Here is a 26,177-nt window from a genome sequence, read left to right as displayed (position 1 = left end):
AGGCCGTAAATTATTCAAGAATGCTTGAGATCTGATGTCTGTGAAATTATTTCTGAAGGAAGTGAGGCTTGGGCAGGACAGCTGGTTACTCAGAATAAGAGATTTAAAATCCTTGGTTTTGAACTGATTTTTAATGAGTGGGTGGGCTGCCCCAGACAACTTATTCCTTGTGCTTGTGTGACTGTCCAGAGGGCATTTCCAGGGGCAGAGGGCAAACGGGCAGCGAACAAGACACTCTGTGTACAGCAGACTCCTTCCCTCTGCACATCACTGCTGGTGCCAGTTTAGAATAAATAGTAACTCAAGCACAGGAAAGCCAATTAATATGTAGTTCCTGCCCTGTGAGTTGTTGGGGGTTTTTTTTCACTCTTAATTTGTTAAGTACCTGTGGAAGGAGAAGTTGTTCCTGCTTTTATTACAGGAATATCTTCCTGACCTCATTCAAAATTAAAACTATTGAGGAAAAAGCGAATTTCTTCTCCAAGTTAAATACTCTTGTGAACATAGCTGTAAAATCTTAAAATGCTGCAGAAATCTGTTTTATCTGCTTGAAAAGATGAGGGAAAATGGATAAAGCTGCAAGGTGTTAACTAGAAAGTGGGTACAAGTTACTTCTATCAGATACTTGCTGGAGTAGTAAAAAGTAACAGACTGGAAGTGGCAGAAATACGAGATAGCAGTAATTAAGAAGCTAGCAAAAAGAACAGAAAATAAACTGGGTTGTAGAAGTCTTGGCTGTGTTAGGAAAGAAGTGTGTGACAAAAGTACTTGGTCTGCAGGAGACAAGAAAAATATTTTGGCAGTATCTTGTAAGGAGATCTGAAGACAGATGTTTCTTAGCATTAGTCTGGGTCTTCTTTATAAGGAGAAACTATTTCCCAGTGTCTGCAACAGAGTTTTTACAATTGCAACTTCTTAGTAAGTTTTATTGCTCCAAATGTTTCAATCCCATAGATAATGATCTCTTGGCTTCTCTGATTTGAATCCAAGGCTTGTTCCCTTTTTTGTTTTTTTCCTTTTCTTTTCTTTCCCCGAGTTTACTCTGTGTGATGATACCTCCTGTGTTGTTTAAGGACAGCGGCCTGTGGATGATTTACCTCAGCAGAGTGCCGGGAGCTGTGAAGAAGGGATGAGAGGAATACGGTAGTAACGCGTTGGCGCGGTGGCCCTGTTTCCCTCGCCAGGGTCCAGCTGCCTCCTGGGAAGCCCGAGAGCTACTCTCAGTTTCTGGGTACCCAGCCAGGCTCCTGTTGTGTTTTTCTTCTAGAGACCAAACTTGTTACCTTGGTCCCTTGGGGCTTGGCACGTGGGAGGATAAAGCCGCCGTCCGGCCGCGTTTTAGAGGTCCTTGGAGAGATTGTCCGGAAGCCCAGGGCCTCTTCCCAATGCTGGCGGCCCCTGCCCTCCCCCGGGCACCTGCACCTTCTCGGCCATCGGGGAAGTTCATCGCGTTCCCCGCTGGCGCTTCCAGGGGCGCTGCTCCCGGTTCCTTTTCTCCCGCCTCCGTCCGGCCCGGGAGCGCTGCTCCGGGCGCCCTCTGCTCCCCGCGGCGACCGCTCGGAGAGACCCCCGCGCCCGCTGCTCCTGACCCGGCTTCCCGGGCTGCTCTCCTGCCCACAGAACCCCGAGTTTCGCACTCGGGTTGCGGGGGGTATTCCCTCCTCCTCCCCTGAAGAAGCCTCTCTGGAGGCAGTGGCCTGGCCGTCCCGTGCCGTCCCGCTAGACACGTCCCGGCGGCAGCTCCCGTCCACCGGCCCCTGCCTCCTCCTCCTCCTCCTCCCGCCCCGCTCCGCGCAGCCGCCGCCCGCCGGGGCGGAGGGTCCCGGGGGGAGGGTCCCGGCGCCTGACGGTGCCCCGAGGCGGGGCGATGATGCGAGGCCGCCGCCTCCGCGCTGCCTGCGGCCGAGGGGGGAGCAGTGGGACGAGGCGCGGGGTTGCTGCTGCCGCCGCCGCCTCCGGAGCAGCGAGAGCCGCCTGCGGAGCGCGGGGTGCCCGGCCCGGGCCGTCCGGTGAGCGCCGCCGGGTAGTGGGCGGGGGGCGGCAGGGATGGAGCCGGTGGCTGGGGAGGAGGAGGTGGGGAAGGCAGCGGAGCCGTGGCTGCTTCTTTGTGGCAGGAAAGTTTCGGTGCGGCTCGGCGCGGCCGCCCCGCTGCCTGCGTGCCTGCCCGAGGAGGAGGAGGAGGAGGAGGAGACCCGCTCCCCGTGCGGGGCCCCGCCTGCCCCGGGCCACTCCGGCGGTGGGGGGGGGGGGTGTTCTCCCACATCTCCCTCCTTGTCACCGGCCTCCTGGCCCCTGGCAGTGCCATCTTTGGGGCCCGGGCCTCTCGGGAGCTGCGGCGGGGACGGGGAGCCGGGCGCAGGGATTTTTGGGGAGTTTTCCATCCTGGGTGCGATCCCGGCGGAGCGGGGGAGCGATGCTGAGCCGGTGCCGCCGCGGTGGGCTGCGGGACAGGAGGGGCGGCGGGCGGGGGTCCTGCTCCGGGGGGACGCCGCGCGGGATGAAACTCTGGGAAAGCAGCCGTCGGTGAATCGGAACTGGAGCGGGGGGGGAGGCCGGGGAAGGGACACCCGGACCCCGGTGCGCACCCCAGGCGTGTCCGTGGGGACGGCATCGCCCGGCGCTGCTGCTCGGGACCCTTTATGTAACGCAGCCCCGCGCTGAGCCGTGCGGGAGCACGCCTGGATCGCTCCCCTCCGCAGGCAGCGTGCTCGCCTCCGCTCCCGCGCCCGGGATGCGGCACCCGCCGGGTCCGGGTCCGGGTCCGGGCCGGCGGCTGTGGCTGCTGGAAGGAAGCGTCCTTGGCTCCGGATGGCAGGGAGGGAAAGCGGTGGGGGAAAAGATCCCGTGTTCTCCCTGCGTGCCCCCGCGTCTTGCAGGGGGGTCTCCCCAGCAAAACTTGGTACAGATGGCGGCGTGCCCAGCACAGCGAGATTCGGAGGCATTTAACAACCATTGTAAGAAGGACTAATCGGACGCAGACTTTGAATGTCCAGATCGTGCCTTCATTTTCCACTTTTTTGTTCATTGAGGGTGCTGGGTTTTGTAGTTCATAAAACAGAAAAACACTTCTAGATACCAAAAGAAAGCAATCCAGTGCTCCATTAGCATTCTTTCTCTCTTAGGAGAACAATACAGGCTCACTGTAAGCTTGCCCAAACATGGGCTGCCTTTTATTATATATTGGTACAGTGCCTGGTGCAATAGGTCCTCTTTTAGCCGGGCTCACATGCAAAGCGCAAGTAAAAACTGAGTGGCACGCTGCTAATCGTGATATATTTGTGGCAAATACCACCTGCCGACAGGCTGGGTTTTCACAAAGGGAGAAAGGTGGAATGCTTTGAACAAACCCGGTTCCTGTCTGTTTGATGTAGCAGATGCTTGTCGTCTCAGGTTGACGTCAGACACTTGCTTGGCTTTTGAAAGTTCCGTTGTTCAAAGTGTCTGGTACTTTTTTTTTTTTTTTAATGGTGGTGTCTGTATATTTTTAAAAAATAAGTTAACAACTTTGTGATTGGGTTGATCTAAGAGTCCATGTGAAAATAGCTGCCTGTCTGCATTAAAGGTGATGGGGCAACTTACCTTATTGTAAGTGGTTGCTGTGTGGCCTTGGCCCTACAGACCTGTGTGTACCTTAGCCTGAGGAGATACTACACAAAACCCATCTTCCTGCTTTGGGCATTTACAAAATTAAGTCTCCTTTGGTAGGTTTTCTCATTTGAGGCAGTTTTTATCATAGGATGTCATATTTGATGCTGGAAACTTGAGATTGCTCACCTCAAGTTTATTGCAGTTTTAATCCAAAGGTGTAATAGCAGAAAGATTTGTACAAACAAGTTAGCTGGAGGAGGAGGGGTTGGGTTTGCTGTTAAGTACCCCAGCTTGCATTTCTTAAAAATATTCATATTTATTTTAAGAATTGAAAGGGAGGAATGGAATGGAATTTAACTTGTGTTCCAACAGCCTTTTCAGTCGCTGGTTCTTGTTTCAGTGCTGGTTGAAGTACTTGTGAAAATTGCTCACCTGCAGGAAACATGAGGTCACAGTACATCGCAGCGCCCACAGTCACTGTCCTTCTGTTCCTGCTGTGGATCCCATCCTCAACAGGCTGCAACAAGGCTCTGTGTGCCAGCGACGTCAGCAAATGCCTGATACAGGTACGAGTCCTGCGTCCTCCATCTGCTTTCCAGTGTGCAGAAAACAGCCCTGAAACCGCCTCCTGAAAAGATACAAATAACTGGCATTTTATGTTAAGTAGTGTCTCTGTAAAGAGGTTGGTTTGATCTCCTACCCATATAAGTGCAGATTTACAACCATTTTATAGACAGAGAATACCAAGGGCATATTTATATGGGCATGCTTTTTGGTTTTTTTTAATTGAAACTTTTTCAGGCCAAGGATTATGTCTGTCTGAGATGTTGCCCTTAACTTTCAATTTGTCCAGTTCCTTAAGTCTCAAGCAGAGGGCCAGGGTTGACACCTGATGCTCTCCATAGCATCATGCTTGTACAGTGAATTAAAAGATGCCTAAAAACCAAACCAAATACATATGAGCTGAACTGGTAGGCAATGGATTTTAAATCCAGGTGCCACTTTTGACTCACTGCATATCTGTACAGTAAATGAAACAAAGTGAGAGCAGGTTGCTCTTCTTAGGGCAGGAGTTAAGAGATATTGTGTGCAGCAGAACAAAAGGGCCTTTTCTAGCAAAACTACAAGCAGTTCTGGTAGCTACCAAGTATTTTTTTAGTCATGGTAAACAGAGCATGCTTCTTGACTCCAGACTGAGAAAGGAGGTTTCATGTGGTCAGCTGCAGCTTTTTTAAAAGCAACTGTTTCCTACTGCCTCTTTGTAGATTGGAAAGGCAATAACAGAGCACCAACGTCATATGGCAGTAAGATGTGAGTGTGCTTACTGTAAATGCATGGTCACAGCCTGAAAAGAGATGCAGAAGTGGCCTCAAGCATTTCCATGTTTACTTCATTTTGCTGGCTTCTGTCTAAAATTTGTCTGGGTTACAAATAAAACACTTGCCAGATTCACAAATCCATCCTGTGAATGAAGACTGACTGTAGGCTGAACCATCTTCTTTCTGGGTTCTGCACTGCCTTTGCTTTAAAAGTAAAAAAAAAAAAGAAATTGCTGCTTCTTCCAGCCCCACCACAATCTGTGGAGTTGTTAAATAGGAGAGCAAGAACGAGGCCTCTGATTTTTACCTTTTCAAACAGAACTCCGGTGGTTTTGCTGGCATGTTGGACACTGTGCACTGTGACAAACTGATGCACTTATAAGCCCCTTCTCTTGCATTTTTTAAAATCTGCTCCAGGATTGTAACTTGTAAGAAGTAACATGCTAATTGTGGTGTTGGATGTACATGGCACTTACATAGTAAATCCAGTGGTACAGATTTGTTGATTCAGGGGAAAGTTATTGGTCCAGGTGCTGGATTTCAGTCCTGGAAGCTGTTGATCTGCTGCTTGTTTCTCTGTAAGCAAAGGGGACAACAGGGAAGATGTGTCTCCTTTTCTGGTGCCACTGATGGAGTCCACCATCTGTGAAAGAACAGATATCTCCTCCTTGAGAAATCATCTCTTATCGAGTCAAGCTTGAGACAGCAAGCATTTACACTTTATTTTTATGAGCTAGTCTGAATAGAGCACAGCCCAGGAGGGGTGGAGTTAATGCTACCAGAGTCCTTACTCAGCTGGCAATAAATGGCTGAGGTTCAGCAGTGCATGGAAATGGCTCATACAACTGTGCTTTCCTTGGATTATGTTGGCATCTCTGTAGCAACACAGCCCTGTGCATACAGAGAAACCACTGAGCTGCTTTACTTGTGGTAAGTGTGTTCTCGCTTACTTTGTACAGGTGATGTGGAGTCCCTTTTTAAAGCATTTCCCTAAAATCCAAATCAAATGCAATTCTCTGAGACCCTAAAGTGGCCTAGGCCATGTGAGTTGTGTGCAGTTGCAAGGGAATTAAACTGTTTGCTTTCACCATCTGGCTGCTGTCTTCCTGCACACAGGCCTGACTTACCAGTCAGTATTCATTCTTTATAGAAGAACAGATCAGGTCAGACTAGTCTGATTGTGGGCAGGAAGATATCCTAAAGCCTTGACTTGAAGCAATTGTCATCTTTCTTCTTGGCTTTTTCCTTTGTTTTAAAGTGCTTCCTTTGTTTCTTCAGTGCTGTTGTGGCAGAAGTGCTGCACTGGCATATGAAATGCATGTTCTTTCCTGGATAGATATGCAAGTAGAGTATATCCATGCACTTTTTTTCCCCCCTCTAAACTCTCTGGAGGAATCTGAACTTAAAAATAAAATACCATGCTGAGGGAGGTTGCTTGACTATTGCATGACATTTTTCCCTCACCGACTTTTATCGCTGTTCAAGTTCAGCAGAATCCCTATCTTGAAACCCAGATAATGTCACTCAGAGAACTCAGGGACAACTGGAGGAGCAAACAGATTGTGAGTGTCATCTGCATCTGTGTGCAGAAAGGGAGGGTGCCTGTCCTGGAGACAGAGGGACAGGAGACTTGCTCTCTCAAAAAGCATACAGTTAACATAAATATTTTTGCCAACATGGCTGGAAGTCAGTACAGTCATTACTGCCACTCCTTAGGAGCTCCTCTGCTTAAGGGTGGTCCCTACATAAATATTTATTTTGTTAGATCCAGAACAGTGCATGAGATCAACAACTCCCATGGATTCAGTTTTCCCTTTGCATCCTGGGCTCTAGCTTTATTGGTGCTCCTCTTTTTCCCTAAGCAAAACCCTGGAAGAAAATAGCTTGAGGCATCTCTCTGCATAAGCTCAGCCCTCGCTAAGAAACTTTGTGGCTTCCTGTAGCTGTTGAGAGAGCTGTGGGTAAGACTTGGGAGTGTAGAGAGTGAGTCCACAAAATTGGTTTGGCCCTTCAAGGCTCTGGCTGTAGCTCCTTCCCATGTCCCTGGGACTGGGGACCGGAGTCCACGAGCCACCGCTGCCGCGCATTCCAGGTGGAGCCCTGGGTGCACAGGGAGCGTGTGCTGCAGTGTTTATTGAGCACATCTGCTGCTGGCTTGGCCCGTGGGTTGTTTTGATGTTTCCATGTGTGGAGGAGATGAAAAGGCCCTCACTGGGCGGGGGGGAGGGCATATTGTGTCCTTGCAACATGGAGGAAATCCTTGAAGGCAGAAACCTCGAGATGAGATGTTCCCACAATTGTTCACAGCAAAAGGTTCCAGGTTGGCTCTTGAGGTGCAGAGTTCCTGGCAGGAGTCAGGCTCAGGTGGAATGTCAGTGTTGGGCTGGAAGCTGAGCTTTGCTGCCTCATCTGCAACAGTGCTTTAAACTGTTGTTGTGCATAGGAAACAAATGGTGTTATAATTCAGGCATGGTTTTATGATCTTTCTAAAGAGAGTTGTTTTGTGGAGAAAACAGGATTTCTCTCTGAACTCTACGGACCTGCAGCCACCTCAGCTGATGTGGTATCGTTCCAATTAAAATCTCTTTTCATCTGTCTTTTTTGCCTCCTGTTAATCCTGTGTACAAACTTGTCAGCCTGAAAGAATTTCCAAGACATTTTAGCCCTGTGGTATGAAATAAATGCCACTCCTTAACTTCAGGGCTTCAGCATCTAAAAATTGCTTCCAGTGTGTGTTGTAGCTGCAGTACATAACCCGGTTGGGTTAACAAAACAGTTCTGGTTGGTTCACTTCCAGGAGATTTTCTGTTATTAAACTGTTCTAGGGAAAAAAGCTCTCTTTCACTCCCCCTTCCAGTTTGCAGAGAGGTTTCCAATGCCTTCAGGTCCTGCTTCTCCCTGCACCAAGAAAATAGTCTCTGGAATTTCAAGAAAGCTTCGGAAAAAACTCAGATGTCAAACATTTTCTAAAAATTTTTGTTTGCTCTGTGGAGCAGGAATATCTTTATTGTACAAACATGCCTACTTCCTACTTAATACTGTATTTTTAAACTGTGAGGCTTATTTCTTGCCTAGCAAAATACATTCTCCAATGCACCTTCAGTAGTTCAGCTTGGGAAGTTGCCAAGTTGACTGATGAGTAATATTTTCTTCCACTGACTCTTCACCACCCCCAGCTATCAACAAGGAATGTTCCTTATTCTGCCTTGCTTTCACCCACGTCTCATGTAAGCGTTCTTTTAAAAAGATGTATCCTGTACCGGTATCCAGTGTGGATGAGTCAGGCAGGAGGACTCAAAAACTGGGTAAGGAAACCATGGATGTGCAAACAGATATATGGAAAAACATACAGTTATTGCCCCAAAGTGGCAGAACACTAATTAATCAGGTCGTTCTTTCTTCCTTCCTCTCCCTCCAACTTTAAAATAAAGAAATAATAATAAAAAACAAACAAACAAAAAACCCCTTAAATATTGCACAGCTCATGAGCCCTTCCTGTAGAAACAAACTTGTTACAATACTGGTAGGTGTAATGGTGCTGGCCCCAAGTCAGTGCTTACACACGTAGATGCTAAGCAGAATTTTTTGTTAACAGGTTGCAAGTGCAGAATTTAAGGTTACATTTAATTCTCTGTGAGTACTGTTCCATAAAACCAAAACAACTTTAGTTTAGTGAACTTTCTGGCTTCTATTCATGCATTACATTTAATAGTTTAGTGAGAATTGCCTCCTCCCACATGCTGGCCTGTTGGTGTCTTTAAAATGTAAAAGTTGTTTGCCCGGTTTAACTGTTGAAGAATAAGTTGGATGTTTTTCATGCTAAACTCGTGGTTATTTTTAAAGTTGTTCTATTCAGGCTTTTTATTCTAAAAGCTGACAAAATCTGTTTATCAAATGGTAAGATAAATATTTTAGAAGTGCATCATTAACTCACGTAAGTCATCTGTCTAAGTTTGTGGTGTCTCCTGTGGTGGAAAAATGTACATATTTTGTTAATCAGCCTGTTTTCATCTTTTACTTGGAAACAGCACAGTTTGTGTGGAAACAGTGATAGGTGCCATTCATAAATTTTGAGGAGGAAAAAGTAATAAATCTTACCAGTTTTCCACTCTGCAAATAAAAATTCAATACTTGCAGAAATGAGTGTGAAGCAGCAGTCACTCTTCATCAGTCAATGAGGCAAACAGGTCACAATAAACTCTACAGGTGACAGCGTTTCTCAGCATTATCTAGCACAACCAATAGCTGCTGAATTTTGTTTCTTTGCTGGATACAAGATGACTTGTGATCTGGGATGAAGTGAATGCAAAAATAAGGAATCAGTGGATTTATACTGCGTTGTAGCCTGTCTGCAGTACATTCTAGGGCTTGTGCAGGCCTGGGAGCCCTGCAGCTCCATTTGCTGTGCTCTGGGGGCCTTTCCCAATACAGACTTTGCTCTGGCCTCCCTCTCTGAAGGGCTGTCCCTGGTCCTCTGTGTGCCCACCTGAGTTGGTGTGAGCGAGGGGTGGCCACTGTGCAGCCCAACAGGCTGTGGGTATTTGCAGTGGCCAGTTTTGCAGAGTAAAGAGAGAACAGGAGTCATACACGATCAGGTGCAAGACTGCACCTTGCTGTGCCTTGCAAATGTGTTCCTGACATCTGCCATAAAAATGCCTCTTTCTCCCCTACCTTGTGCTTCTTAACCATAGCAAGCAAGGAATTATTTAAAAAGTGGGATTTTGCCCACTTTTTTTGAGCTTCTCCCAAGGTTCTTCAGAAAGGAACCTCGCTTGGAAAATGACATTGGTGCCTGCCACCATTGTAAGGAGAGGTGCCCCTGGCCCAGCTGGGGTGGAACCATGGGTGGAGACTCCAGGATAGGAGAATTTCAAACCAAACCACCTTCCTGCCCTTCTCTCCTGTCCATGAGCACCTCCTGCAGTGTGTCCCTCCTCTGCCTCTGGATAATGGGATCATAGAGTGGGGATGGCCATAATCTCCTCCCGGGCCTGGTGTGTAACAGATCTGCCGATGGCTCTTCCAGTAAAGCCAGGGGTGGAACGATCCCGTGGTCAGTGTTTCCAGTAACGGGATTTGTTTTCTCCCCAGTTGTGTGTAATGTGATAGTTAGACAGACGTCATCAAAGCCAAATCCTTACACAGGACAACCAAAGGGACTTCTTGGCCGGTCTGCGTTGTGCGCTATGATGTAATTCAAGGCTGTGAATTATTGTCATGCAGCCACAGTCTTTTGGCCAAACTGGAGTTACTAGTATGGATTTGAGTTAGACGGAAGGAGACCGCCTAGTTTTTAGATTTTCTTCATCCCTGTCGACTTTTTCCATACTTTGAGTCCACAGTGTGTGTCTCCAGCAGGACTGCTAAACCAGAGACTTTGGGTTTAGGTAGTAGGAAGAGAAATATTTGTCTTTATGTTTCCATGCCTTTTCCATCTTTCTAGGTTATTAATGGTTAAAGAAAAGTACTTGTGTAGGTAATTTCGCTTTCTAGAGGCCCTAGAAGTCTCATAGGTATCCCAAGGTGTCAGTTTGGAGGGACAAAGCATAATGTTGTTTTCATAATAGCAAAAATGAATCATCTAGACCTGGGGTGGGTGGGAAGGGGGGAAAATTTGGTCACTAGTGTTGCAAACAGAGCAATGTGTAACAAGTGTTTGGAGATGCAGAAAGTCCTGTGGTCAGATGACTTAAATGGGTAAGTTCCTCTTAGGATCCAGGGATAGGTGTGATGGTAGACATCATGCATGTCTTGAGTGGGCATATGTGGCTTACAGTAGCTTTCTTTTTTAGTTAAATTATAATGTACAGTCACTATTTATATATAAAGAAGCATTGGTCTCCCGGTTTCCAGTTGTGGTGGGAAAACATTCAAAGAACTTGTAGATTTAGGCATGCACATGCACAGAAGTGCACACACCTTTCCCATGAATAGGATTTTTTGTCTTTTAAATGCTTGCTTCAGATTTCTCCTTAGAATTTCACCTTTAAGGAAAAAAAAAAGCAAACTTGCAAAAGATCCTTTTGTAAACTTGGATCAGTTTTTGGCTGGAGTTGTTTCACTGTTTACTCGCTGTATTAGTGTACTAAGCTTTTTTAATGCCCTAATTTGAGTTGTGGCTTGAGGAAAAATCACTCTGCTGTGTAGTTATTTTACATCTGGGATTGCTGCAGTGTAATGAGTGTCTGTTGATTCCAGGAGCTGTGTCAGTGCCGCCCTGGGGAAGGGAACTGTTCCTGCTGTAAGGAGTGTATGCTCTGCCTGGGCACACTTTGGGATGAGTGCTGTGACTGTGTTGGTAAGTTTGCACTTTTGGGGGGAATTCCTGCTTTTTTTTACATTGCTTTCTCCTGCCACATGCTGAGGTCACAGTCTTAAAATAGGAGTAAAACACTGGGACAGAATCTGTGCTTTAAGCACCTTACAGCTGGTTGTGTGGCTGTGGAATAAATTGCTGTGGAGACCCAAACATCTGAGGGCTGTGTCTGCTCTCTGGAGCTGGGGGTGGCAGTAGCCCAGGTATTGCTTGTTAAATGTCATCATAGCTGATTATTAATTTTGTCTCTCAAACATAAAGCTCCTGTTTGAATTGTCATCTTCAGGTAACTCCCCAGTGCCTGTTTTGTGGGGTTGGATGCTGTGTTTCTGTTTCTGTGTTTCTGGAGATTTCTTACTGTAAAGGGTGCATTGACAGGTACAGCACGGGGACACCTTTAGGACTGAGTTGGGGCTGCTAGTAAATATACATGGCCTAGTGTTTCCACTGCTCTTTTACTTACAAAAAGAGCTCTTTGAGAAGGGTGAGAAAGAAGCAGATATGGTTTTACTGTGGGACTAGATGAGTCTTAAAAACACATTGCTGCTGACAGGTGGTGTTCAGAGTGCCCAGATCTTTGCAAGTGAGTGCTGTCTCAGCTCAAGAAGGTTGCATTCTAGTTCTGTTTCTTGTTTTATATGTAACAAAAGCTTCATCTCCCTGTGGTTGCTGTAAGTCTCCCTGTGCCACCATCCAAAATCCTGGCTTCCATGAAAGGGATGCATCTTGAGTGTTGTACCTGCTCTCAGCTTTTCTAAGTCAGTTTTTTCTGAATTCATAAAGGTGATTAGTGTCAAAATGCCCACTTTCAGTGCAGGTTATTTCCCTAGTTTAGAACCTGGTGTAGAAAGCAAGGCATAGTGTACTGATCTCTAGGGAGAAGAAGGACCTACCTCTTGGGATTGTGAAGCCCACACATGAGCTTCTTTTCATGAATCTGCAGGTGACTCACTGTTCTGCTGCTCTTTCCCATAGTGTTTTCCTGGAGAGGAATTAACAAGGTTTCAGGTTCAGTTTCCCAGTATTGAGTAAACTAAAGCTTCTCCTGATGGTTCTTTGGGTGCCTCAGGACTTTTTGGATTCTATGGCACAGTCCTATTCTTCTTCTCTTCAGTGTAGGATCATCCTTGCTGCAGCCTTATTCAAATGAGGAAACAGGAATACATGCCATACCTGACTCCCTAGACACAGTTCTTTGCTGATACCTGAGCTGGTATTTTAAGTTTCTTTATGAGCTGATCATGTCTAATGTAAAAGCAGATAGATTGTTGTGTCTTAAAGGTCATGTCCTTGAGGGCAGGAATTGCCTCCTATCTTCCACCACTAACTGTACTAGTGCTCATGTTTTGTGTCTGTTCTCTCCCTTCTCTGACAGGGAAAAACATGCTGGAGGAGGGAGAACAGCAACAAGTCCCCCGTTCCCTTTGAGTTAAGCTCTTCTAGTCCCTTGTGTAAAGGTTTATCTGCTTCCATCATTTTAATAGCCCATTTCTGCATCTTCTCATCCATTCCAAAGCAGTAGTGTAGACATGTTTGATCCTTACAGGTTGCTCATAAGTTAAACACCTTAATTTTCTTTTTAACCAATGCTGCTATTTTATAATATTTACTATATAAAAATATTATTATAATTCATATGCCTTTAAAAGCAGTAAGAGTGAAGGATCTTTGTGGATGAGCATTTACCCATTAAACTATAAGCAATGATTTTTTTGGTACCATCTTAAGGTAATATTTTCATACTGCATTGGTACGCACACAAACTTGTATACGTTCTGCAGGATTTTGGTAAACAATCTTGATGTTTTGGGTTTTTTTTTCCCTTGTGTGTCCTTTTTATCAGTGAAATTTATTTTCTGAATCCTACCTGACAGAGGTCTGGTCTGACAGGTCTAGAAAGGTCCACTAGTTTCTGTTTCACAACATTAATACAACTACATCAACTAAAGCATACATCCCTTGATGTATCTGTACAAAACTCTTACCTGGTTTGATATCTTCCTAACTGATTTTCATGTGGTTATCCTCTATTGCAATTGTATGGTTAATATAGTGCTTGTTAAAGCATTGTTAATATTAGTGCTTATTAAAGGGTGGTAAGGAAGTGATAGAAATTTTTTATTAAAGCAGTGAGTCTAGAAAGGTCTGCAAAGAACAAACCTACTTGAGAGGAGCAGGAAAACAATCATGTACAGTAGGGTGTTTGTGTAAGTGGAATTATATTTTATTATGACTGGATGTTTTTTGGAAAAGAGGCTTTTTTTTTTCTACTCTGTTTGGCTCACCTTTTTATAGAGCAGACTCCTGTTACCAAATGCTGGTAATGCTAACCACTTGCTTAAGATTTGCTGGATCTCATGCTAATCACCATGGACAAACTTCCCTCTGCTTTGTTCACCGTGGTAATCCATCTACTTAGGTTGAGAAGATTATGGGCTTGATAAGGCTCTAGTTAAACACAATTATTTGTGAAGCCAGAGCCCTAGTGGATCTGTGGGGCAGGAGATTCTTCTCTGGTTGTATGAGGCAGGTAGACTTTGAACATTCATGTCTCATAAGACTTTAATACTTCAGGAATTGGTGTACTTTGCAGCTGTAGCTGTCTAAACCTGTGTCTGTGAAACTACCCAAAATTATATTCGGATGCACATGGGGAAAATGGATTTGCCTGTCTCTTGACAGGTGACTTCTAACAGTGTTTTATCACACCTGAGTTTAAAATACCTATGCAGATACAAATTTTCTTTTTAATCTTGCAAGTTTCCACAGATTGGATTTAAATTGAAATACCCTTTGGTTTAATTGCTAGAAATAAATATTAGTGTTTAAATGGTTAACAAAAAACTGGAACCAGCATTGCATATCACAAAAACATTTTGTAGGAATTGGCAAAGTGAAAAAAAATTACAAGGTTTCAAAAAAGATACTGCAGAAGATGTTGAAAAAGAAGGAAGAGGTAACCTAGAAATGAGTATTTTGCCTGTTGTGGCCCCTCCAGCTAAGTAGCAAAATGAGGTTCATCTTGGCTATCTCTACACAAGTGAAGTAATTCAGACTCATGCTCTGTCCTGATAGTGATCTTTGTATCTCTGGCAGATGACTAAAAAGATCTAGTGCACTGCTGCAGCAGCAGAGATGGAATACTTGAATTGTGATCAAAAGTTTCATGTACCTCAGACTTATCAAGATACTCCCTTTCTTCAATCCTAACCTTGCATGCCAGGTTTATGCTCCTATCGATTATACTGTGCTTTGTATAATCTCTTCTCCCAGGGAAAACAAACCTTCCACTGAACCCTCCATTTTCAAAGCTGTAACACTGACAGGGAAGCAAAGTGCTATTTAGATTTTTCTTTCCACAAGTCACAGGTGTGTTTTGTAGAAGTCTGAACAATCCAAAACCTGCTGTTATGGAAAACTTATCCTGCTCTATTTGATAGCACTTCTGCTATTGGGCTGAGAGTGGGATAGATACAAAAGAGTTCTGTTCTGTTCAGCAAAAAAAGAAGTAATTTTAATTCTCCAAATATTCCTACCTGTTTCAAGAAGAGCTTGGGGAGTTCTGTGTAATTTACTGTTTGTTTCCTCTGCAGGTATGTGCAATCCTCGCAATTACAGTGACACACCTCCGACATCCAAGAGCACTGTCGAGGAGTTGCATGAACCAATTCCTTCCCTTTTCCGGGCACTGACAGAAGGGGATACTCAGCTGAACTGGAATATTGTTTCCTTCCCTGTGGCAGAAGAACTGTCACACCATGAGAACCTCGTCTCCTTTTTAGAAACAGTGAACCAGCCACAGCATCAGAACATCTCTGTTCCAAACAACAATGTCCACACACCTTACTCCAGTGACAAAGGTAATGAGTGTAGTGTCTAAATCCCTAGCATCTCCTCTTTTCTCTTCCAGGAGCCTTCTCAGTGCATGTCCTGTACTTCTCTATGCTCACTTCTTCTTTTCCCATAAGAATTTGTGAAAGGTTCAGCCTAATTTTGAGCATGACATAACAGAAGGAGTGAGGCAAAGGTGTTGAGGAATGTGGAAGATGGTGTTAAAATGACTGATGTTCTTAGGAGACACTGAACCACGTGAGTTTATCTCTATAATTACTCCTGTGGCATGAGGCAGTTTGTTCATGTTGTTTCATGTGCACTGGCACGGAGTGTTCTCTGACCTAGAAGCAGTTACCTGTAGCTTAGGAGACAGGACAGACCAGAACCTGAATCCAAATTACACATAGGTGCAGAAGTAGGCAACTGAAACATGGCTTAAGAGACTGAGAGAACTATGTGCCATAAGCTCTTGTATCTGGAACAGTTGTTTATTTATTTCATCTGAGCTGGTGTAACTTCAAATCTTTAGAGGGATGTTTTGTATGAAATCCAGGATTAATAGTAAACCTAAGTGAGATTAGAAGGATTGATGAAGGAAGGATATGTGACAGACTGTCTTCAAAACAAGTAACTTGGTGATAGGGGTTCAACTTGCAGATTCATTCCTCCTATTTCATAATAATTTTTTTATATTCTTTCCTTCAGTTTAGAGGACAGACTTCAGGATACTGTTTGCTGTGGTTGGGTGGGGGAAAGATGAGAAGTTTGAGTTAGTGTTGACAGTGGTATAAAAAAAACACTGTCTGTTTCTTGGTTTCCATACTAAACCTGAAACACTTTTCCCTGCAAATCATTACGTCAGGCTTTAAAGAATCTCATAAACAGTTCATAGTGGAATTGCTGCTTAATAGGGGAAAAAGAGCATCTGATTTATTAGTGCAATTAATGCTTTGCTTCCTTCCCAACGTACACTTTAAATATTCGTAACCCCATATGTTGCTGTTGTGATGGCCCTTTTATCTTATCAATAAAAGATACCCTAATTGATGGACATGCTGCTTTTCCATACCAGTGTGTGAACCAATGACCTAGTTGTGTTTCTGAGTGGGACTGCTGCTGATTAAATGGAACCATAATGGCAACTTTTCTAATTTCCTTTGGCTAAGGCACATTAGAAAAATAAATTAATTCCAGAACTAGGAAACCAGATGGGCAGAAAGCATCTCATTCATATGTCTTTGATGTTATTAAAATGCTTGCTTGCCATTATGAGAATAATGTACAAAGTCATGTAAAATGGAAAGCCACGAAAAGCCCTGTGAACAAAGACTATAGTACTTACAATTATAAATTAAACTCAGGGGAAAAAATTATGTTTAGTAAAGCCTTCAATATATCCCACTGTACTTAGGTACTGAAATCCAGATGGCTGTTCCCTGACAGTCCTTTACTACTGTACCAACAGGATGGGCTAATGATAGTTTTGGATTAAACTTAGAATTTGAATTGCATCTCAAGGGTGTGGAGCAGTTTTGAGTTCAACAACACAGACAAATACATAACACAACATTTTTTCTTAGTCAAAAGTCCCCTTCATTTCTTTTACTAGGAACATATTAGAGATTAGGCTGAGAGAGCTCTTACTGGAATGATGACAGTCCAAAAACAACAGTTATATTTGGAAATAGTTACCAAATGCCACTGGCTTTCAGGCCTCAGCAGACACTTAAAGCAGAAATAAATGTCAGCCTGTTCTTGTAATCATTTGCTATGCCTTCTCCATCTTAGTGACCAGTGAAGAACTGGAAAAGATAGAAGGTTACTTTCCACATCCTATTCCTATACTTTTAAGTATCTAAATACACAAGCCTGCTGAAGAGTCTCTTTTCTTGGTCACAGTGTAGATAACTTTGTAGTGCTCTGCTTTCTCAAAAGTCATATTAAATTTTGCTTATAAAAACATTGATGATTTCAGCATTGAGAACAGAGGAGGTGGAAAGAAAAATTAGCATCTGGCCTTGGTCAGCTGATGTTTATTTTGGTGGAAGAAGAACAGCTGGACATCCAAGAGTGCTGGATATTGTGTGAGCCATGGGGTAGCATTGTTTTCAATACTGTTTTGCTGAATTCATTGGAAAAACCATAATCAAAAGGTGGAGGGGCAGGCAGTAGGTCAGGACTGAAGAGCCTTGTGAGCATGGGCACAGTGAGGCAGCTGAGGGAGTTCCTGGAGCCTGATGGCTTCTGCCCATAAAGAGTTCAGTCACACAATGGGTCACTGCTTTAACAAGCTGGCAAGTGTTAGAGCCACTGAAAGAGAGGGAGGGTTTGTGAAGGTGTATGTGTCTGCTCAGTGGCAGTAAACACAAGCTTAGCCTGCAGTGGGAGAAACAGACCAAGTCTTTACCCTTTCCTTCACCCCAGAAATGCTGCTAGGCTTGAAGGCAGGTCTTGCAAATGGACATACCCTTAAGATGACTTGCTAAGCAGTTGTGTTCGAGGCTGTGACAATCAGGGATCTGAAAGAATATTCCTATGAGCAGGAACACAGAGGCTTTATGTTTCCCTTACAATGCTGTGCCTCCTCCATTTTGTGGTTCTTCTGTGGCTCTTTGCATGCTTCCCTCCAACATGGTGTGCTGGCAGCAGCTGATGGCATGGCCTGTTAAGCGACAGGGGCTAATGAGAGGTAGATTTTGTAGGGGGACAGTGGTCTCTGTGCTGTCTTCTGGAATACATTCCAAAATTTGGAAAGGCTTACAATACAAATTGTACAACTGCTTACATATACCCCTTGTCACATAGTGTAACCCAGCTCTGATTTCAGCTTTCCTGCGCGCTCTCGCAGGGATCGCCATTAAGCTGGCCCAGGGTGCCAGACTTGCTTGATGCAGTTCTGGGTGAGTGCCAGGAAAAGCAGCACCAGCCACGGGAACCACGAGCTTTGTGCCTGAGTGGCGTGGAGCCACCACCAGGGAGGGTGGCTGTGGATCTGGGAGGAGGTGGGGTGCGGTGGGATATAAAGCATTCCTTTCTCGCCCCAGCCTACTCTGAAGCCAGCCACCAGACCTTGAACTTCCCCGTTATTTTCCTAATGAGTGTCTTCCCTTTCCTCCTGTGAACTGACTTGTAATGTTTTAGCTGCCAAAGTCATGCATGCGCTGCTGGAGCTGCTGTAGTTCTTTGTATCAGTTGTTTCTGGCACTTGAGCCTCTACTTCAGAGAGGATTGTGATGGTTACTAATCTGGAGCTGCATTTGTACTTCATTCTCTTTGCTGTACTTCTAGCTGATACCCTCAGAGCTCTGAACTGTGAGTTCAGAGATTTAAATAAGCTTAGTTGTTTCAGATGATGACAGGATGTTGGCGAGAGGGAGAGGAGAACTAGATAATTTTTTGGCAATTAATAAAACAAAATCTGTGCTGTTGTTAAGGGTTTCTGATTTACACTGCTTGGTGACACAGGGCATGGTGTCTGGTCTGCAATTCTGCTCCCCTCCAGTGCAACAGGGAGAGGAGAGCTAGAATTCCAGTGAAGAGACACCTGCTTCTGTAGGTAGTCTAGGAAGATTTTTTTTTTTAAGTTTCTTTTTATAAATTGATTGACATAAAATTGACTTGTCCAAAAGTAGTAGATTATGTAAATGGATTGTGCATAAGCAGTTGCAGGTTAATCTTGTTCTTGTTTTTCCTTCACTACTGCTCTAGACTAGTGTTTCTCCTAGTGGAAGGTGCATCCCTGCCAACAGAAGGGGGGTTGGAGCTAGATGATCTTTAAGGTCCCTTCCAACCCAGGCTGTTCTATGATAAAATGGTATGACTGCTGGATGGACAGTTATCTTTTTAAAGAACTTTTAGAGCTACCAATAAAGTGGCCAGCAGACAGCTGAAGTTACACAGCACATATAACTGCAAAGATCCCATACAGCAGGTTATCATTAACTGGAAAGGTTCTCTGAGTTGCTAAATTTTTCTATATTACACCCATACAGATAGTTTTATGGCAAAGCCTGGTAGTTTCTTCTGTTCACTTTTAATTTAGACTTGATTATTGTTTCTCCTACACAACCTTCACTGAGTATGAAGTGTGAGGGGGGAAAAGGTGAGAAATTAATGTTCTGGGAAAAAAAGTTTACTGCTGCATCCTTCTCCCTCCCTGCATCTGCAGTCTGTCATCCTTAGGGTGTGAAAATTGGCAAAATGGAAATGAGAAAGCTGTTGCTGCACTAAGTAATATTGTTTTTATCTACACTGAGGGAGCCAAGTGATGACTTGGTAATTAGCTCTGTGAAAGAGTTTAAGTACTCTCCCAGGTCCCAGCTGAGCCTGTAGGTTATGTATTTTTTTCCCCTGTGTAACTCTCTTTTTGCAGTCTATAGAGCAGGATTTAGTGCTTGAGGGGAGGAACTCCTGCTTTCAGTAATTCAGCCTCCACATGAGCACAGAGGCGTTGCTGAGGAGGGGACCAGGAGTGCCCTGTGACAAACAAAGTGCACCCTGGACAATCTGACTTGTTCAGACCTGGCAAGTCATTCAGTGAGCAAGACATCAGAAACAATTTGATAACATATGCATGGAGCACATCCTCCAGATGCTTACAAGAGGTGCTTGGGACTAGATGGATCTACTGCTGGCTCTGGCCTGCCACATGCATTCTGCTCTCTCCCCTTTGCAGCATTTTTGTGCTTGTCCTCAAGAACCTAATCCCCTTGACTTGTGTGCAGGTGGAAATGAACTTTCTTTTCTACTCTCCAGTCAGTCAAGATTAATGTCCTTGGCTGTCACTGCCACCATAATAAGGTTGAATTTTGGCTTTGGTCCTGGGAGAGTGATTCAGGAGACCAGTCTGCAGTCTCTCAGGAGCTGACTGATGCCACCTAGTTTTGCCAGTCATAGGCCGGGTGCTGCTGCTCCTCTGGCCTCCTTTATCCAGAGAGATGTCTCCCTGTTCAGTGTCATCGATCTTTACATCCTAGAAATCACAGGCTCTCCCTCCCCAGGAAGTTTATTTCATTTCTGCAGGCATTAGCTGATAGGCTTCAGCAGGACTTGTGAAGCAGTGCTAACAGTGCTGAGGCTGTCAGAGATGAGGTTAACATGAAGGTGAGCACAGATGTCTCCTTATGCAGAAGGGACTGGACATTCTCTGGTGTGAAGACAGTCTGTAAGTGCTGGGAGCAGTTAGCACACCTCAGAGTGTGCACAGCTTTCCTGACAACTTCCCTGACCTACCCTAGGCTTCCCTTTCTGTGTTGCAAGTTGGAGTGCCATGATCAACAGATAGTGAGCACTTCTGGCAACCCCTTGGATGGTTGCTTCCTCTGAAGAGCTGCTTCACTCCAATCTGGAGATAGCCATGAATCATTTTGCCTTCTCCTAGATTAGCCAGGATTGCCTGTTTCAAGGGAGAGGCTCTGTTCCTCCAGCTGACACCTTCTAAGACTATGGAATTTCTGATGTACATGCCTTGCAGACACCAGATACAATGCAACAGGCAATAGGGATCTTGGGTAGGAGAGGCAGGCCCAGATCAAACTTAATGTAGTAACACTTCAGTAGAAAACTACTAAAAAGGAATCAAAGGACTGAATAGAGATTAAGCAAAAGGATATAAAGAGTATGAGTAATGTACAACAGAGGCTTCTGTAAGGTTCTTGTGCTTGAACCCCAGCACTGACTTGGATATCACTGATGGGAATGAGAATACTGTCTGGAGACTTGCTCCTACTTTCTCATCCCTACCCTTCCACTAAAAACTTCCTGTGAGGAGCAGAGGGAACAGATACCTGGAGCTATCTGGGACTTCTAGGAATGGATGGTGTGTGCTTCTTCTTGGGACTATGGCAATCTGAACTTTTTGTCCCTGGTGATGAAATGCTGCCAAGTCCTTGTGCATTCCCCACAGAAGTTGGAGTTCTGTCTGGCCTCTGCCTTCTTGCCTTTGAGGCTGTGGTGGCTGCACCTCCCTACTACTTTTCAGCTTTGGCTGAGCAATTTAGGTGTACACCTATCACTCTGCACATGGTACCATACTTCTGTTCAGCTCTTTCCTCTTCCTCTCTGTGAATCAAACATCTTTGAACTGACATGTTGGTTGCTTTCAGGTAGAGATTTTGTTCTCTGAGAACTCTATTCCTCTGGTTGCTTTGCCTCAGGATATATTATAAGGGCTTATAGAAATAGAAGTGCCAAGAATGGGAGAGGACTTACACAGCCACAGTGGACTTTGTTGATGTTTCCAGCAGTACTTCAGGTACTGCAAGATTTTTTTTGACAACTGCAGCACAGCTTTTCTTGGAGCAGAAACTGCTTCAGCCCTGGGCCTGCCTCTCCTACCCAAGATCCCTATTGCCTGTTGCATTGTATCTGGTGTCTGCAAGGCATTTACATCAGTTTGGAGCCTGACCAAGGCAGTGAATACTCTGTTGCTGTCAGTGGGCTGGCAGCACATCCTCTGACCTTCTTGCAGCTGTTTTGGTAGTAGCATAATAATTTGACAGTGATCAAAATCAGTCATTAAAAAAAACCAAACCAAACCCACTGTCTTGATTTACTATTTAAGTTTGTATTACTTTTTTCTAATCCACATTGGAATGTAAATCAGTGGGTTTCTCCCAGGTGCACCAAGAGTAGTAATAGGCTAGAAGGCCCTTTGACATCTCCTGCTCACAAGTTGTTCTGATCTGCGTGAGGGAGACATTCCTGTTTGCAGACAGCTGTCAGTTGTGCTTTCCCCAAAGTCTGCCAAGTTATGCTCTGGGTAAATGTTATGTAATTGTGGTCCTTTGGAGGATGAACAAAGTTTTATGGTATAATCACCTGGTCAGTACAGAAGAAAGGTGGCGGAATCTGCCGGCTTGGAGAATTGGAAGTGGACTGTGGTATTTTCTGAGGACCCCTGTCATTGAAGGAAATGATGAATCTCCATGCCCTTGGAAGGCTAATTTATTATTTTATGATGCTATATTATATTAAAGAATACTAAACTAAACTATACTAAAGAATAGAGAAAAGATACAGACAGAAGGCTAGAAAGATACTAATGAAAACTGATGACTCCTTCCAGAGTCCCAACACAGCCTGACCGTGATTGGCCATTAAAGCAAAACAATTCACATGAAAACAATGAAACAATCAATCACCTGTTGGATAAACAATCGCCAAACCACATTCCAAAGCAGCAAAACACAGGAGAAGCAAATGAGATCATATTGTTTTCCTTTTTCTCTGAGGCTTCTCAGATTCCCAAGGAGAAGAATCCTGGGCAAAGGGATTTTTCAGAAAATGTGACGGTGACAGTGGACTGAGGGGGGAATGGTTTTATTTATAGTTGTGGTGAATGCCTTAGCTCCATTTTGATGTTGCAGCACCAAACTTCATGACATTTCAAGTAATTGCATGGGTGTTAGAAGCACTAAGTCAACATTTAGGCAGAAGGGGTTTCTTAAGATTAGTATTAAAGCTGGTGGTGTTGCTAAAAAAAAGAAAGAAAAAAGTGTGCAGCTTCATGCTGATGAAAAAAGGATTATTTAGGTCTGTGATTTAATCTGGCTAAAGATCATTGTGGAGTTTGGGGCAGGGCGGGGGGAAAGAAACGTTTACAACCACATAATGGTTTTTGACGGTTTTTTAAAATAACTTCTCTAAACCTGAAGTTTTTTGTGGTAGCATATTACCTTCAGAGGACTCATTCCTGCTTGTAATTTTGGCATAACTCATCCTTACGCTCTCATAACTGGGGGACAGAACTTAAAAACATTCTTGCCTGTGAATATGGAAGTAAATTAATCCAGCTGGAGATCAGACAGCAGGTTGAGTTGTAGATGCTGAAAATATGAAGTTGATAGATTTTATCTTGTCTCTCTGCCTTGCCTCTCTGCTTTTACTGTCACTTTTTTCCTTATGCCTCATAGTCCTGTCGGTTTGCAATCATACTTCTACAGCTGCTCATTTAACTAATTCCTAACTAACCTTTAAAAACACCTTTTAAACCAAACTTTTTTTCCCTTCTTGGTTTAGAACACATGTGTACTGTGGTGTACTTTGATGACTGCATGTCAATACATCAGTGCAAGATCTCTTGCGAGTCCATGGGAGCTTCCAAATACCGATGGTTTCACAACGCCTGCTGTGAGTGCATTGGGCCAGAATGCATCGACTACGGCAGTAAAACTGTCAAATGTATGAACTGCATGTTCTGAAGCAGGAAAATTGTAATATAGCAATACTGAGGCCAAAGTAATCTGTCTCGGTTAAAGAGACTGGGATTGCAAATACTGCATTTTGGTGGAGTGCCTGCTGGTTGCAATTAAATGTACCTGGTGGAAAAGAGGATGTATAAAATCAGAGAACTGTTTTCTTTTTTTCTTTTTTTTTTTTTTAATTCATATAAGCGAGGCTAACTAGTAGATGTTTAAACACTATGTTTTAAACTTGTTTTTCTCTGTTTCTGCTCAAATGGTACAGTCATGCTCATCATTATTGTTCTGATTGTTTTCCTTTGATTTGAAAGTTCTGTCTATACTGGTTTTCAGAACATAGTACTCTGTCTTGTAGTTTAGAGTAGGGAAACTTTTAGAATACGGTGATGAGATTTCCATTATCTAAATTCAACAAATAAATAAATGGCTGCTAGGTTGGAGGGAGGGTGGATGTTGTTTAGGGGCTTGGTTTTTGGGATTTGGTTTCTGGTTTTGTTTTTTAACTTTATTACCTTCCAGTTTTTAAGGTTAGCTTTTATTGTGGAAGTGATATTTGGAGAAAAATTAAAATTCATGCTTTCTCTTCAAGTTCAAAGAATGGGCTGCTATGGATAAAATCCTAACTTCTTAGAAGGGCTGCCCAGCAAAACACCATATATAGGATACTTTTCCTCCAAGTTTGATTTGCCCTGCTCTCTTTTCACTGGGGCCATGATGCATAATTTATGTGTTACACAAATTAATCTTTTCAGTCTTCTCTTAGATCCCAAAATAAAACTGGTAAGTGCTATTGCATTTCCCACCTGTTGCACTGTTCTCTAGGGCTGTTACACCCTGAACATTTAGTCCAGTAAAGGAAACATGAAAGCTATGATGGATTTAATGACTAAAGGAATAAAGAATGAAATGACAGGAACAAGCAAGTGGTACAGGTCTACCAGCTGAGCAGCTGGCAGCAAGCATGATCCCATTTAGTAATTTCCTGCGAATATTTATTCCAAAACATTTTTATTAATATTAAATTTCTTCTTTTTTCCCCATAAATTTTTGTCAGTGAAGAAGGGAATATGTGTCTGCAAAGGCAAAGTTAAAGTGCTCTGAGTTTAGAACATTGTGCATTTTTCTAAGAGTTTTTATATGTTGACAGTTACATAGCAGTTACTATGACCGATTTAAGGTGTCCACTGATAATGGTACTAAGTACAAGAATAAAGTGTATGAGTAGTTAATGATCAGCTTTTTGTATTTATAATAATGTAGGTTTTAACTCCTTCAATTTTTTATGCATATATGCATATGCAAACACAAAAAGGAACTATTCACTATTCATTTTTCTCTCATTAACCACAGCTAGAGGGATTAAACTGTTTTCTAGTTACACCTGTCTATCTGTACCATGTACACATGAAAGCAGTCATATTACATTTATTTTGTTGAAAAATTTTCCTGAATGTTTTTTCAATTTTTTTCTCATGATACAGTTCTTTCAATAAGATGGAATAATAATAATAATAATAATAATGATAATAATAAAAGAAAAATCTACTCTCATTAAATAATATTACTTTCTTCAGTGTCTTTTTCAGCTATAAAGATGTACTTGAAAGATGAATGTTATTGTTTTGAACTAGTGGATTATGGAATGTCTTCATACTTTAAACTTACACTTAAGTGATAAAAGATCATAGACAAAAATAGAAAAACTTAGCTTATAATGGAGGAGTTGTTCTTCCTATATTTTACAATTCATGTTATATTTTTTTTCTGCTAGAATTTCTTAAAATTATTGGAGAGGAAGAATATGTCAAGAGTAGCTGTGACTGTAGCTGGAGGGTGCATCCATGTTCCTGACCGAGACAGGAGACGCGTAGCAATCAAGCAAGCAGGAGGTCATTAGCATGCTTCAGATTTTTGCAGTCTTAAATTATTGGAAAGATGAGGGTAGCTCAGAATCTTCTTGGGGGAGGAAGAGGGCTGATGTTTCTGGTCAGGCACCTGCAGCCCCATGGATCTGTGACACTGTCTCCATTTACATCCTCAGAATTTCACTGTGAGGTCAAATCAAGTGGGGGCAGGAGGAATGGGAGAGCAACCTAACAGGAGTCCCAGGAAATACTGGGGGGAATGGCATAAAAATGTAAACACAGTTGTCTGTTGTGGCCTGAGAGAAGGTAGTGCACACCTTCTGGGGCTTGCCTTACTTTTTGTAATTCCTGATGCTGTCTAGAATTTGCTGAAAGTGTTGTGTGTACACAAATGTCATGCAACAACACCCAGTGTATTTTATGATGATGAGTGTTTTAAGAAGTATTTTAATAAAAAGACATTACTGGTTCTTGTGTGCTCTTTCTCAAGAGTTTGTCAGGGAAACATTACCAGGAAGCATATTACAAGTTACTGATCTAGATGGATAGAATAATACCAAGAATTAGCTCTCCAGCAGTTTTTTCCATACCTAAAAGTGTTGCTTTGAAGTATTTTTCATAATACATGTACATAAATGATGAATACTCAGAATGTTCTTTCTGAAAAACCTAACCATTTTAGAAAGTTGTTTATTTAGTCTTATTAATTTTGCAGGAAAAAAATCACCATTTATTTTGGGGTCTCTTATTTCACCCTATGTGTGGATAACCAGCAAACCATCACCTTCATAAGAACATGTTTTTAAAGCTTCTTTTAGTTAGGAATGTTCTCCAAGTAAAGCATTGGCCACTTTTATCACTGTCCTTTGGGACAGAATTTTAAATCACTGAACATAAAGGGAAGCAAAGAGGGAATTCATATAGTAAGAAATTATACAAATCCCTGGTGTGTTGGGGGTCTGACCGAAAAGGGGTGGAGGGCCTTTTGTTATTCTTTCTTTAAAAGTAAAAAGTTTCTGTTTAGTTACTTTGGGGTTTGGGTTTTTGTTCAGGT

At 43.4% G+C, this 26,177-nt stretch overlaps 1 protein-coding gene across 1 annotated transcript; it reads left to right on the top strand.

The window, feature by feature from the left end:
* The first annotated feature begins 1,888 nt into the window (after nucleotides 1–1,888).
* TWSG1 (twisted gastrulation BMP signaling modulator 1) lies at nucleotides 1,889–25,593 on the top strand. Its single transcript, XM_036406964.2, has 5 exons — nucleotides 1,889–2,009; nucleotides 3,989–4,154; nucleotides 11,106–11,205; nucleotides 14,817–15,083; nucleotides 23,077–25,593. The coding sequence occupies exons 2-5, from the start codon at nucleotides 4,032–4,034 to the stop codon at nucleotides 23,256–23,258; spliced, it is 672 nt and encodes a 223-aa protein (XP_036262857.1). The 5' UTR covers nucleotides 1,889–2,009; nucleotides 3,989–4,031; the 3' UTR covers nucleotides 23,259–25,593.
* The last annotated feature ends 584 nt before the right edge of the window (nucleotides 25,594–26,177 follow it).

Source organism: Molothrus ater, chromosome 1 (genome assembly GCF_012460135.2).
Source record: "Molothrus ater isolate BHLD 08-10-18 breed brown headed cowbird chromosome 1, BPBGC_Mater_1.1, whole genome shotgun sequence".
Lineage (NCBI taxonomy): Eukaryota > Metazoa > Chordata > Aves > Passeriformes > Icteridae > Molothrus > Molothrus ater.
This window is presented reverse-complemented; position numbering and strand designations above follow the sequence as displayed.

Bases quoted from the DNA above. Each gene is read 5' to 3' on its own strand.
- TWSG1 (XM_036406964.2), top strand. From the start codon at position 4,032: ATGAGGTCACAGTACATCGCAGCGCCCACAGTCACTGTCCTTCTGTTC. The intron at 4,155-11,105 runs GTACGAGTCCTG...TGTTGATTCCAG, and splicing joins TCAGCAAATGCCTGATACAG to GAGCTGTGTCAGTGCCGCCC. The intron at 15,084-23,076 runs GTAATGAGTGTA...TTCTTGGTTTAG, and splicing joins ACCTTACTCCAGTGACAAAG to AACACATGTGTACTGTGGTG.